The sequence below is a fragment of the Hypomesus transpacificus genome, chromosome 23, assembly GCF_021917145.1.
Source record: "Hypomesus transpacificus isolate Combined female chromosome 23, fHypTra1, whole genome shotgun sequence".
Lineage (NCBI taxonomy): Eukaryota > Metazoa > Chordata > Actinopteri > Osmeriformes > Osmeridae > Hypomesus > Hypomesus transpacificus.
Window position 1 is genome coordinate 370,864 of NC_061082.1, and position 14,843 is coordinate 385,706.

At 45.5% G+C, this 14,843-nt stretch overlaps 1 protein-coding gene and 1 long non-coding RNA gene across 2 annotated transcripts; both read right to left on the minus strand.

Moving 5' to 3' along the window:
* Positions 1–4: 4 nt before the first annotated feature.
* Positions 5–9,089, minus strand: sh2d4bb (SH2 domain containing 4Bb; the record flags this gene model as incomplete). The annotated part of the gene is given in 6 exon segments (XM_047047199.1): positions 5–213; positions 4,769–4,897; positions 7,051–7,078; positions 7,080–7,184; positions 7,832–7,976; positions 8,947–9,089. Coding segments are annotated over 6 exon segments (759 nt in total), but the record flags the coding sequence as incomplete, so codon positions are not given.
* A 48-nt stretch (positions 9,090–9,137) lies between these two features.
* Positions 9,138–13,900, minus strand: LOC124485583. Its single transcript, XR_006958075.1, has 3 exons — positions 13,820–13,900; positions 10,194–10,468; positions 9,138–9,529 (listed from the first exon to the last, which is right to left on the minus strand). It is a non-coding gene; the product is annotated as an uncharacterized LOC124485583 (long non-coding RNA).
* Between the last annotated feature and the right edge of the window lie 943 nt (positions 13,901–14,843).

Here is a 14,843-nt window from a genome sequence, read left to right on the forward strand (position 1 = left end):
GTTATTAATGGATCTGAACAAGCCTCTGCAGAACTGGGGACTCACACTGGAACCTGGGTGGGTCAGGTGAGTTCACATCAGAGCCCTCCTGGAACAGCAGCTGGATCACTGAGGGTGGCAGCCATGTTCTTGGGCTAATAGAGAAGCAATGCAAGCAGTAGGGGCACGCCTGGAACACACTGACTGCGAAGATCCCCGAAGCACCACAATCGGCTACGAATGGCACAAGGCTGTTCACACTAGACGCGCATTTCTCTGCACCGGTCACCAAGCCTTTCACCTCCTCTGAGCTTTCCTTTTCACATGTAAAGCTGACATGGTACGTAAACATGGCATAGGCTATATTTAGGCAACTTGTTATTCCAACAGCCGTCGCAACAGCATCTCAACATTACGTGGCAACATTAGTCATTTTTGTTGAGTCTTTGTACAATAGGTGCCTTGGGTCATACAACTCCATGTAGGCCTATAGGCTACTTCTCAACGTCGATGATCAACTTTGTGTCATCAATCTTCCCAAATGTCTCAGTTGGTTTGTGATGTTGCCTCTGGGTTTCAGTGTCTCTTCTGCTTGATTGTACCACAGCTCGTCAATCTCGCTCTTAAATACAGTTTAGAAAGAACTGACAATATATATGTTGGCTTGACAGTCAATGCAATAATCAGGGTTTTCTATTTTAAATTTAAATTTTGATAATAGATTGGATCGTTTATCGGGGAAACACATGGTTGGCCTTTTGTTACCAGCGTAGTGAAGTTGGCTGATAAGCTATAGCCAACAACTAGTGTAGTAACATTTGGATAAAAGTATCCAAATACATATAATTTGGTTAATTTGGTGTACTTTATCATCCTGCTGCTGAATTTTTGCCTGACGATGTCACACTCATAATTGTAGTCAGAATGAGTCTGATAACTCTCTGTTGGGCTGTGAGTATGGGGCGTGTTTCAACCGAACTTTTTACGCGACCGAGTTACTCCAGACCCAACTTCCTGACCACGTTTTTTTGTGGGTGGGCCGGAGACTATCTAAAAAGCTCTCTGGGACTGATGGGAAGGAAGCCAATCCAATGTTTAAAAGTATCAAGCCACATTTCCCATTACCCCCACCCACCCCAACCCTTCTGTGCTCTGTAGAAGCCCTCTCTTTCTCTCCTGTGGCCAGCGGAGTCAGAGCAATATGAGATGTTCTGGTCGGAGTCAGAGCAATATGAGATGTCCTGGTCGGAGTCAGAGCAATATGAGATGTCCTGGTTGGAGTCATAGCAATATGAGATGTCCTGGTTGGAGTCATAGCAATATGAGATGTCCTGGTTGGAGTCAGAGCAATATGAGATGTCCTGGTCGGAGTCAGAGCAATATGAGATGTCCTTGTCTCCTGGATGTTTCATGTTGAGACTGTGATGGATGCTTTGTCTGCTCCTGCAGCTGAAATGGACATTTCCCCCTGAACAATAGAGCTTAGCAAGGTCAGCCAGACACTAAGCAGGGAACTTGAGCCCATGCTTATGGCTAAGGGTGTGTATCAGAGAGTGTGTGGGCAGGTGTGTGTGTGTGGGGGGGGCAGGCGTGTGAGGTGAGCATCCCATCACTGTGCAGGCAACTGGAACAGTCGTTTAATCGAGGAGAATGTGACACTGCCAGGTTTGTCTGCAACAAATAAGAACTCTGATGGCTTAAAACTTGTCCTCAAAAAACTTTATCTCAGATTTCTTCTTAAGATAGTGCTAATACAGTATAAATATGTTTCTATTCATTTGTGCTTGATAGTCTGTGTTAATATCGGCAGGCCGATATTAGGCATTTTACAAACTATCGGTATCGCATTTATCATGGCCGATATTTTTATTATTTATTATTATGCCTTCACAATACAAACAAACAATGTACCAAATCAAGACTCATAATGGCAGATAAATTAATATAAAAAAGAAACCCATACAAAACACCCTTCAACCATGTTATGAGTGTTGGCGTTGCATAGTCTGTCCACCAGAGGGCACTCTACAACACAATTTTCCTGCAACCGTGAGTATCTTGAATAGATACGAGTCCCCATCATGTACAGTATTCTCTGTGTGAATACACAAATACATCGACTCATGGCTCATAGAAAATTTTTATCCCAAAATCTTATGTGTTATCCTATGGATCATTCCCTATTATTTTGTGACAATTCCAGAATATATGTGCATGGTTAGCCTCACATGACCCACAGTTCCTCCAACACGGCTGTCTTGTTTCAGAATAGTTATTTGATATCTTACAAGTGATAAAGAATCATACCAGATTCTTCCAGGAAAACTCTCCAGGTTCGTGAACAGGTCGTCGTCTTGTGTTTTCCCCACATTGTATCCCATTCATTTTCAGATATTTCCATACCAAATTCCCTTTCCCATTTCTTTTATATACCCTGTTGAGATTTTGCCATCCATCAATGCCTTATATAATGTAGTCACAGCCCTGACCCGGCTCCCTTTATATGTATCAATCATTACTTGTACCACCTGATTCATTTCTAGAGAGGGCTCCTGTCTAATCCGTTTCTCATAATAATCCTGTATCTGTAAATGTTTGTAAAAATCCTGGCAATCCAGACCATATGTTGTTTTACATTTTACATTACATTTAGTCATTTAGCAGACGCTCTTCTCCAGAGTGACTTACAGTAAGTACAGGGACATTCCCCCCGAGGCAAGTAGGGTGAAGTGCCTTGCCCAAGGACACAACTTCATTTGGCACGGTGGGGAATCGATCCGGCAACCTTCTGATTACAAGCCCTACTCCCTCAACGCTCAGCCATCTGACTCCCTGTTTTCACCACCCATCATCTTCCCCTTTCCCACCAGTGTGCACCATGCCGTAATGCCCTTATCCGCCCACTGTCTGAATCCACCACCACACCCAGCTGGTGTAAAACTGCTATCAAAAGCCACCCATTTCAACACAGTTGCGTCCTTCTCCGCCTTATTATGTCTAAGTAATTCGAACCATAATTCCAAAGGTACATTTTGTGACCGAATCCAGTTGATTTCTAACCTTCTTAAATGTTTCCCTATCTCCTATAATACTCTGTATCGGACACATTCCAAATGACTTTTCCATGTCTTTCCATTTAGCTTCAAAGTCCAGTTTACACAAACAAAACACATATCTCAGCTGGGCAGCGTGAAAGTATTCCCTCAGGTTCGGCAGACTCAGGCCCCCCTTCTCCCTTTTTAGCTGTAGAGTTCTGAATCTCACTCTCGGTCTCTCCCCCCCCCATATGAATCTGGATACCATCCTGTCCCATGACACAAATTGCGCTTGAGGTACCTCTATTGGTAATGCTTGGAACAAATACAAAAGTCTGGGTAATACATTCATTCTTATTAATTCAATCCTTGAGCTGAAGTCCAATGTTAAGGTGGTCCATCTATGTATATCTTTTAATAATTCTCGGTTAATCTTATCATAATTCGCCCTATATAATCCCGATAAGCTTCTAGTCACTTCTACCCCTAAATAGTTAATTTTCTTTGGATTCCATTTTAAATCGAATTTATCCCTGATCTCCTGTGATGGTGTATAATTGATGGTGAGTACCTGGGTTTTAGAAATATTTATCTTGTATCCTGATAGCTGTCCATATGAGTCCAAGAGATCTAGCAATTCAGGCAACGATTCACTAGGCCGTTCAAGGAATGCAATGACGTCATCTGCAAAGAAGCCGACCTTATGTTCTACACCGTGCACTGCCACCCCTTGGATTTGTCTGTTTTCGCGTATGGCTTGGGCCAATGGTTCAATGAAGTATGCGAACAAGGTCACAAAGGTGACAAACGGCATCCCTGTCTGGTTGATCTCTGTAAATGAACTTGTTAGATAGGCTTCCATTTAGTTAGACTTTTCTAACACTGAATAGGAAAGTCCAATTTACCCTGTCAAACGCCTTCTCGGCGTCTAAGCTGACCAGCATCGTGTCCCTTTTCTGTTTGTTAGCCTGATCTACAATGTGCAGAGTCCTCCTAATGTTACATAAAATCCTGTTTAGTCCTCGTCGATCAAATCCCGTGTAAAGGCGTTTAGTCGTCTAGCAATAATAGAAGCATTACATTTACATTAGTCATTTAGCAGACGTTCTTCTCCAGACTGATTTACAGTAAGTACAGGGACATTCCCCCCGAGGCAAGTAGGGTGAAGTGCCTTGCCCAAGGACACAACTTCATTTGGCACGGTGGGGAATCGATCCGGCAACCTTCTGATTACCAGCCCGACTCCCTCAGCCATCTGACTCCCTACAAGTATATAACATGTAGTCCAAATTCAGCAACGATATTGGACGACTATTTCCGCATAATTCCCTATCTTTCCCCGGTTTAGGTATGACCGTGATTATTGCTTCTGCCCATGTTGGTGGTAATTTGCCTTTTTGTTATGTCCAGTTAAAAGATTTAACTAACAGGAGACAGTACGTCTTTGAATGTCTTATACCATTCTGCCGGGTACCCATCACTACCCGGCGAATTCCCATTTTTTTATCTGTTTGCTACTACCTCCTCTATTGAAATGTCCCTAGTTAGGGCGTCGTTCTGTGTCTGTCCTATCTTTGGTAGGTCTAGTGTGTCTAGAAAAGTCTTCATCTCCTCTCTTTGTGCAGACTCTGGTTGTGCATATAACTTCTCATAATATCTGTGGAATGTTCTTTCTATATCCTTTGGCTCTGTTATCAATCGGTTCGTAAGGGGATCCCTAATTTTATGGATTTGACTAGACGTGAGTTGTTTACGTGAGTTGAAGCCTCGAGAAGAGCGGTAAGAGAAGGTGTATTTCCAGATCTTTTTGCTCACACGGACCCAGAAGCTGCCCTCAGCACAGTCCTGCAGCAAGACCTCTGACTGCTGCAGGGAGATGATGCCTGCAGGGGGAGGATGGGTGAGGACAGAGGGTAGGAGAGGGAGAGAGGCACAAAAACACGGGTACTAAATAGCTCCATTAGCTGGCTCTGTAGGTTTGTTCTACCTGTTAATGGCCGTTGTGTGTGTGTGTGAGAACGCATGTGCTCTAATCCGTCTTGCGGTGACACATGAGCAGGAGCGCTCGTGTTGTGCCACTGCCGGGCCGTCACTCAGACTGGCATTAATCTGATCACAGTCCAATCAGAGGACTCACACTGTGACCCCAATTAGTCCCGCAGCAGGCGCTGAATTACTGCACGGCCCTCTCTTTCCCTCTCCACCCCCTTCTCCTGCTCCCTCTCCATCTCCCTCTCCATCCCCTTCTCCTGCTCTCTCTCCACCCCCTTCTCCTGCTCTCTCCATCCCCTTCTCCTGCTCCCTCTCCACCCCCTTCTCCTGCTCCCTCTCCACCCCCTTCTCCTGCTCCCTCTCCACCCCCTTCTCCTGCTCCCTCTCCACCCCCTTCTCCTGCATCCTCTCCCTCTCCACCCCCTTCTCCTGCTCCCTCTCCATCCCCTTCTCCTGCTCCCTCTCCACCCCCTTCTCCTGCTCCCTCTCCACCCCCTTCTCCTGCTCCCTCTCCACCCCCTTCTCCTGCTCCCTCTCCATCCCCTTCTCCTGCTCCCTCTCCACCCCCTTCTCCTGCTTTCTCAATCATCCACCTCCTCCTGCTCTCTCAATCATCCACCTCCTCCTGCTCTCTCAATTCTCCACCTCCTCCTGCTCTCTCCTCTTTCTCTCATTCCTCAACTGCTCTGCTCTTCTGCATTATTTTCTCTGCTCCGCTCCTCTCTGCCTCCTCACTCTCCCTCCTTTTCTCTCACCCTGCTTCCTCTCAATTTTGTAAAAATAAATTGTTTCCACAAGCTACCACTTCTGCAGTTCTCACCATGAAACCAAGTAGCTATGGAGTTGCTGTTTGTCTTGTATCCTGCCCGCTTGGGCTCCTGCTCCTATCTGAACAAGCGGACCACCGCCTCTCTAGAGCTGGGTCCGGGTGGTCTGACCCATACAGAGCTGAGCAGCACAGAGGTAGAATGACAGGGGTTTTAGAGGCAGCACATAGATAGAATGACGGGTTTTAGAGGCAGCAAAGAGGTAGAATGACAGGGGTTTTAGAGGCAGCATAGAGGTAGGATGACAGGGGTTTTAGAGGCAGCACAGAGGTAGAATGACAGGGGTTTTAGGGGCAGCATAGAGGTAGGATGACAGGGGTTTTAGAGGCAGCAAAGAGGTAGAATGACAGGGGTTTTAGAGGCAGCGTAGAGGTAGAATGACAGGGGTTTGTGAGTTAATACAAATGCAAGCCTGTAAGCATTTTTCCTTCACAGTGTCAGAAAAGTTGAAAATGTAACCTTTTATCCTGTATAAGAATGAAACTGTGTTCAGCATTCTTTGTGTGCAAAGAGAGGCCTACCCCCCAAATCTGAACTCTGGGTAACACAAGGCTTACATAAACAAGGTGACCTGGGCTTGACCACTATCTTACTGGAGAGGCCATAAAAGATGTTAATGATATGGTCAAGCTTAGAGGGGTCGGAGAGCTCAAACACGCACACACATGCACGCAAGGTCTATGCAAGGGAGCCAATGAAAGAAGAGCCATGGGACATTTGCATGCCTTTGTTTTAACCAATGTATGTGGAGAGCAGTTCTGTTTAAATAGGTAGCTAGTGCACATGCTACCGGACAAACTTTGTATCACCTTAGCGTGTGAGGTTTTTGTCTCCTTGTGGACCGGCCGCAAGCAATAAAGCTTTCTTAACTTCACCGACTGTGCAATATTTGATAGATTAATATTTCTGACACACAGTTTAAAAGAATGAATACTGTGTATGTTCTGTATATTTGCCTGTTGTGTTTATCCCCCTAGTACACATTGAAGGGTGTGTGTTAGGGTCAACAAGCCTTTGTCTTCATCTCCCCATCCGCTGCCTTGGAACGACACACGGACAGACAAACATATTGGTGTCAACTTCTGAGCTGTTGTGGTATTCAAGACAGTTTTTTTGTCTGCTTTTGTGGTGTATTTGTCATTTTCTCAAGTTTTGAGTTATTTTATTGTATTTACATGCCTTTTACATGTTTTCTGTCTCTTTCTTTCTCCACTTGCATTGCTCCTGCCATTCCTGGTTGTCCTCCGTCGCTCCTCATCTCCTCCTGCTTCAACACATGAACAGCTCCCTGGCTCTCCTCTGTACGCCGGATCTCCTACTCGCCCCTCTGCCGCTCCTCCTGCTCACATGTCTGACAAACGGAGGAGAGGAGACCGTTCACATGCCCCTGATCTTTAGATCCCCACAGGACAACAGGCTGTCCGATGTTGTGTGACAGCTCTCTGGCAGTGTATGCTTCACAGCTCACTCCAGCTCTTCAATGATTAACCACAAGAACAGAGAGCGCATGGCAATTACAACTAATTAGATCCAATCATTCTGAATTGAGTAATTAAAGTATTTTGATGAAACAGGAACTGGAGGACACTAACTTCACTTCCGTTAAGTGTGTCGCTGGCCAGAAGCTCTCAGGGATGAACAGCAACACCCCCTCTGATGCCTCAGGCCAGACTGAGCTGAACCCTTATAGATCTAACACATCCAGACTGAGCTGAACCCTTATAGATCTAACACATCCAGACTGAGCTGAACCCTTATAGATCTAACACATCCAGACTGAGCTGAACCCTTATAGATCTAACACATCCAGACTGAACTGAACCCTTATAGATCTAACACATCCAGACTGAACTGAACCCTTATAGATCTAACACATCCAGACTGAACTGAACCCTTATAGATCTAACACATCCTGACTGACACTCCTGTTTGACTGTGCATGCACTCCACCTCTGTCAGAGCTCTTTTAGTTCACTCTTGTTGATTTCATTCACTCACTTTCAGAGCCTCCCAGATGCAGTCCTCTTCTTGTTCGGCAGCCTTCCTATCATCGGTCTCTTTCTACCATCTGCCGGCCACGAAGCAAGCTTTCTCATTGTCCATGGCGTCTTGAAACTTCTCAATCTCCGCCTCATTTACACGCCTGCGCAGATCAAACTGATCCTCAGAATCACGAGCGGTTCCATCTGACCCAGACAGAAGAACCCTCAGGAGAACACTTCTGTTCCAAATGGAACTAGTTCATTCACTATTTCAACGATGGTTCCACAATTATAGGTTTTTACCAAAGAACAACAGGTATAAAAGGGGATATTTTCCACCAGGGAAAGAAGAACCATTTTGTAATCCTTTTTTAAGACAGAGGAGATTGTTGCGTGGGAAATGGACATGTCACACTGTGGATGAGTCATAAGAACTGAGGTGAAATGAGAGCTGCTAATGTGACACCTTCACCAAGCTCTGCTCTCTGCTTCATGCCTTCTGTATCAATACACTCTCCTTCACACTCTGTCATTGCAACAGTGTGTGACCAGCTCCTTCTGTCTCTCTTCTTACTCCTCCATCACATTCTCTCTTTTCTCCTCAGATCTTTAGTGTCTGTCTCATGCTGTCAACACTCCCCTTTTCCTGAAAGTCTTTATTGTTGAGTTTGTCAAGAACATGTCGCTTCCGGCTCTTTCAGAACAACAAAGTCCAGGAACATCTTGACTCATAATAAGAGAAGGTGAGCAAAAACTTTAGAGGAGACATCTACCAAACAAGATAATACAGTTTGTCCATTGAACCAGTGAATGTCACAAGAATTATGTTCTAATGACACAGCATTGGCCTGAATGTAGTCTTGCATTACCTTAGTGAAGTGTTGCTTCTCTGTTCTCTATACTGGCTGTGACAACTGCAGTCAGTCTTTGAGGAAAACAATATATTTTCACCCTTTCAATAGCAACTTCATACCTATTGATTCTTGAACAATGTAACTTTAATACTAAATTCGATTTTTGAATCAGTTTTATGAGTCCGGTAGAACTAAAACTACAGATGCATTTACATTTTGTTATTAGTGACACATCCACTTCCCGGTAAGTGTACAGCAGGTTAGGGTTGAGCCTCACCAGAGTTCCTTTGCCTCCTGTTGTGCCTGCCTGCGTGCTCGGCCCTCCATCAGCTCCTCCATAATGTCCTCAAACGGCCGCTCGCCCTCTGCCTCGCCCATCACCCACACCTCCCCGTCCAGGCCCAGCAGCCAGCTGATGCCTCACTGCTGGCCTGCACACACCATTCACACACACACACCACACACACATCAGATACACATACGCCACACACACATACACCTCACACACAGACACACAAATATTCAGTCCCCATAGAAGCACATCAGTGTGAATATGTTTATATCCTCCTCAGACAGAGAATGTCAGGTTACCATGGACACATGTTCCGGCACCTTGTACTCCAAACAAACAGAATTGAGGAAGCAGGAGGATCAAGGCTGCTGCACAGAAACATCCCAGGAAGCTGCATCTCTGTCTGTCAGCTGCATCATTTACCCTCCCAAGGAGTCACATTCATCTGCACCCTCTTCAGTTGAGAAAACAGATGAATGGGAGCTGGTGACCCAGGGCTGAGTATGAACTTTTCCAACATGCCAGGCTGCAGATGCCGTCTCCTCAGCTTGTTTCTGGGTCCCGGTTTCTTTTTATGCAAGTCAGAAACATTGATTGGTAAATCAATTAATGGTTTATGATTTGTATGCAACCTACTGTATAATAACATCATGGTTGCTGCATGAGGACTGCTGTAGTACCAGTTTAACAGCGGGTCAGTTACACCAGTACGGGGTGTCCATGGGGAGCTGCAGGTGGTAGCAGGGCTACTTAAAGCCTAACTCGAACAATAACGATTATAATCATCAACTCATGTTATAATGGACTCTGGCTTGCGGCACTGCCTATGCTGTAGGTAACCTGCTTTAGGTAACGTGCTCTAGGTAACGTGCTCTAGGTAACCTGCTTTAGGTAACCTGCTTTAGGTAACGTGCTCTAGGTAACGTGCACTAGGTAACGTACTCTAGGTAACCTGCTCTAGGTAACGTGCTCTAGGTAACGTGCACTAGGTAACGTACTCTAGGTAACCTGCTCTAGGTAACATGCTCTAGGTAACGTGCTGTAGGTAACCTGCTCTAGGTAACCTGCTCTAGGTAACGTGCTGTAGGTAACGTGCTGTAGGTAACGTGCTCTAGGTAACGTGCTGTATGTAACATGCTCTAGGTAACGTGCTTTAGGTAACGTGCTGTAGGTAACGTGCTCTAGGTAACATGCTCTAGGTAACGTGCTCTAGGTAACGTGCTGTAGGTAACCTGCTTTAGGTAACGTGCTCGCGGGCCTCCCTCTCGTTCCAGCGGCGGACCTGCACCTCGCGGATCTTGTAGAACAGAACGTGTTTCTGTTCCTTGCTCAGCTTCACCAGTAGCTCTGGTTCAATGTGCATGTTCTGCAGAATCTGCTGCATCATGGTGCCCCTCAGATATGCACTGAACAGGAGACAGTAGAGACAGGCTGGACAGGAGACAGTAGAGACAGGCTGGACAGGAGACAGAGCTACCAGATGGTTTGGGTTGGTTAGCAGACGCAGCTGTAGAGATAGAACAAAGACAAGATATACTTTGATATTTAAAGGGGCAATTGACTGCAAAACCGATTTTACCTTGTCATAGTTGAATAACGACAGTTCGGTGGGTAAACTGAACATACCGTGAATATCAAAGTCCATTGACACCTCTTTCCTATTCAAATCTCAAAAAGAAAACATTTGGCTGTAAAACGCTAGCTTTTCAACAAAGCTACCGGTCCTACGTAGGACCGGTGATCGCCCTCTTATTGGCTCTGGTCTGTATCTTTGTCACGCCCCAGAATTTACATCCAGACCAGCCCGAGGTAGCGTCTATCTCCGATACTAGTTTAGCTGCGCGCTGCTCTGTGTAGGCTACTTATAAGGAATTACAAAGAAGAACGTTTTGAATTATAACAAGGATATTGAAAATGGACCACGGTCGTAAATGCTGTGTTCCAGGCTGTACAGGGAAGGCTAACACTCACAGTCTTCCCAAGGAGCCAAACATTCAACAGGCATGGCTGCTGTTGTCTATGAGAAGATTCCGGCGAAGTTCGACACTCAATCATTCATTTGCTCTGAACATTTCACCCAAGACAGTTTTGACAACCTTGGACAATTTCAAGCAGCATTTGCAAGGAAGCTGAACCTGGAAAGAGGTGCTGTTCCGACCGTATGCTCATTGCAACCGCAAGCTAGTAAAAGGACGGTATGATGTTGTGCTAACAGTTATTAGCAATGCTAACGTTTCCTGTATATAGCATACCAGGTACTAGTAGAATGCTAAATACTTTTCTACACACATCAAATGACTCTAGCTAGACTAGCTGTAGTCGGCATTAGAAGGGAAGCTTCCGAAAAATAGCCAGAAAACGAACAGAAGTCTGGCTTATTGCTAACGCCTGTCTAGATAATCTATTTGAAAGAACTGGAGAAAGGCAGGTTCTAGATACAGGATAGTTAGCATTGCTAGTAACTGTTACTAGTAACACCTAGACTGTAGGCATGTAAACAAGTTTAGCTTGCTAGTTAACGCAAGAGCATAGGTAGAATGTGTGATAATTTAGCCTAGTTTATTGGCAATGGGGCTAACGTTGATTCATGTTCCTGACTGTGTTTCATTCAAATAAATAACCTGTGTAATGAAAATCTACAATTCACAATGCATGTTTGTCAAGATCTTTGTCATGTTATTTTACAGCAAGATATCTAGAGCTAGCCTAGCTAGCTAACTGAAGCCGAGTAGAATCACGATATGGTTTGGTTGCTAAGCTGTAGCCTAACGTTCTACCCACCTAAGTCAATCCAGTTTGCTTCAACAACAGAAGTGGAAACAAGTAATGTTATCATTTCAAATGATATATAGTCAATCTGTTGAAAACAATGTTGTGTAGACACAATAGATTTATTTGCGCGTTTTTATTTCAAGTCTCCAACTTCGGTGTTTCAGCGAGTGCTGCTGTTGGCCGTGTTGCGTTTTTGCTCCCAGCTTCACTCTTGATAACCAACCAATCAGCGCGCAGCTTATCTAAATATTAATGAGCATACCATAAAAAGAGAAAATCTAGTGTTTTTTCCCGGGAACATTTCAGAGGATCTGTCAGAGGGCATAGAACAGCACCCGGGCCATTTTCAACCCAACCAATGTTACATACCCTATTCGGAGACCTTAAGGAACAGTGTGAAATACCCCAAAAACCCAGTCAATTGCCCCTTTAAAGAACCTTGAATAGTTTGCTGTCCTCTGGTTCTCTGTGTGTCTAGGATGGTTGCCGTTTGGCCAGGAATAGAGTATGAATGCTGGTGTTTCTTCTGTTTAGGAGTTTGGCTAAGCGATCTGTTGTGTTCCCTACATCACTGCCAAGGCATTCCTGACAACACAGTCTCTCCCATTCAACTGTTTTTCAGATGCTAGAAAGTCTTTAGTCCAGGTTGATCTCTCTCTTTCTGTCTGGCCCTGTGATCTGTGTATGATCTCTTTCTCATCCTCCCTGTCTTCTGTCACTCCTCTGAATTCTTCTTTAGTGGATCTGATCTGTCCGTCTGGATCTGACAGGCCCACAAACAGGTCAGTGTGGCAGTATTTATGTGTGTATGTGTGTGTGAGAGAGATTGTGTGTGTGTATGCGTGTGTTATCAAACCTGCCGTCTTAGCAACCCCCTTCATCCAGTGTGTAACGTTATCTCTCAAACTCACTTGCTGTTACAAAGATAATACACTGCCTGTTCACTCTCTCACACACACACACACACACACACACACACACACACACACACACACACACACACACACACACACACACACACACACACACACACACACACATACACAAGCATACACACACACACACACAGACAGTTATCTCATGCCAGCAGGTAGCATAGAAGACTGTTGCTCATTACATACTTGTAGCATAGCATTGCTGTGTAGCCATGTAATACTCACACTGTTTTCAGTTTGGTTCCACCTTCTGCTGGAAAAGACCCTGCTCTGAATAGACACTGAACTATATACTGAGTGTATGTAGGTCTGACGGTACCTTTCTCTCTCTTTCTCTCACATTCTCCATCTCCCCTGCTATCTCCCTCAACCTCATTCACTTTCCCTCGCCCTTTCACTTTTAACTCTCGCTGACACACTCCGTCTCTCCCACACTCTCTCACTCTACCTCTCTCACTCTACCTCTCTCTCCCTGTACCTCTCTCACTCTACCTCTCTCTCTCTCTACCTCTCTCTCACACCTTACCTCTCTCTCACTCTACCTCTCTCACTCTACCTCTCTCTCACTCTACCTCTCTCTCACTCTACCTCTCTCACTCTACCTCTCTCACTCTACCTCTCTCTCACTCTACCTCTCTCTTTACCTCTCTCTCACACCTTACCTCTCTCTCACTCTACCTCTCTTACTCTACCTCTCTCTCACACCCTACCTCTCTTTCACTCTACCTCTCTCACTCTACCTCTCTCACTCTACCTCGCTCTCACTCTACCTCTCTCTCACTCTACCTCTCTCTCACACCTTACCTCTCTCTCACTTTACCTCTCTTACTCTACCTCTCTCTCACACCCTCCCTCTCTTTCACTCTACCTCTCTCACTCTACCTCTCTCACTCTACCTCTCTCTCACTCTACCTCTCTCTCTACCTCTCTCTCTACCTCTCTCTCACACCTTACCTCACTCTACCTCTCTTACTCTACCTCTCACACCCTCCCTCTCACTCACACCCTCCCTCTCTCTCACCCTACCTCTCTCTCACTCGACTTCTCACTCTGTCTTTCTCTTACTCTTCCTCTCTCTAACACCTCCCTCTCTCTCTCACTCTACCACTGTCTCTTTTATCTGGCTATCCTTGTAAATTCACAGATCTTACCGTAATGGAAATATTCTTGGTCCCATAACCAAGTTTCTGCTCTTCACCCTCTAGTGCCAGATTTATGACCTCCACTCCAACCTGCTGGCCAGAACAAAGGGAAAAAAGAGAAGAAAAGTGAGGGAGAGAGAGGGGGGTAAGACACACACAGCTCTACCACACACACAGCCCTACCACACACACAGCTCTACCACACACACAGCTCTACCACACACACAGCTCTACCACACACACTGCTCTACCACACACACAGCCCTACCACACACACAGCCCTACCACACACACAGCTCTACCACACACACAGCTCTACCACACACAGCTCTACCACACACACAGCTCTACCACACACACATAGCTCTACCACACACACAGCTCTACCACACACACATAGCTCTACCACACACACAGCTCTACCACACACAGCAAGGACTTCTATGGCGTCTATGAGCCATCCAGCCATGGTGGTTATTCACGTAACCATTCAGTTCAGTGTAGACGTCCATTAAACAAACAACCATTATCCCACCGGTGTAATGATGATGTTGAACAGCGTGAGTCATTATGAAATGTAATTAATGAACAACAAAATCCTGTCAGGGCAGCTTTGGAGGAGACTGGGGCTAGTCTCAGTTCCCATGTTGATTCATAGTGGGCTGTTGTGAATGAAAGATAAAGAAAAAATAATTCTGCTGCTCCCACTGAACATCCTGCCTACTGCTACATTCCTGCAGGTTATCCCTGCCTGCTACATTCCTGCAGGTTATCCCTGCCTGCTACATTCCTGCAGGTTATCCCTGCATGGTACTGCTACATTCCTGCAGGTTATCCCTGCCTGGTACTGCTACATTCCTGCAGGTTATCCCTGCCTGGTAACTGCTGAATCTAAAGCCACACAGCCTCTGAAAGGCAGGGTTGGTTGTATGTCTGTCTCTATGTGTGTGCGTGTGGGCATGTGTGCACATGTATGTATGTGTCTTCATGTCTGTCTCTGTGTGTGTGTGTGCGCATATGTGCATGTGTATGT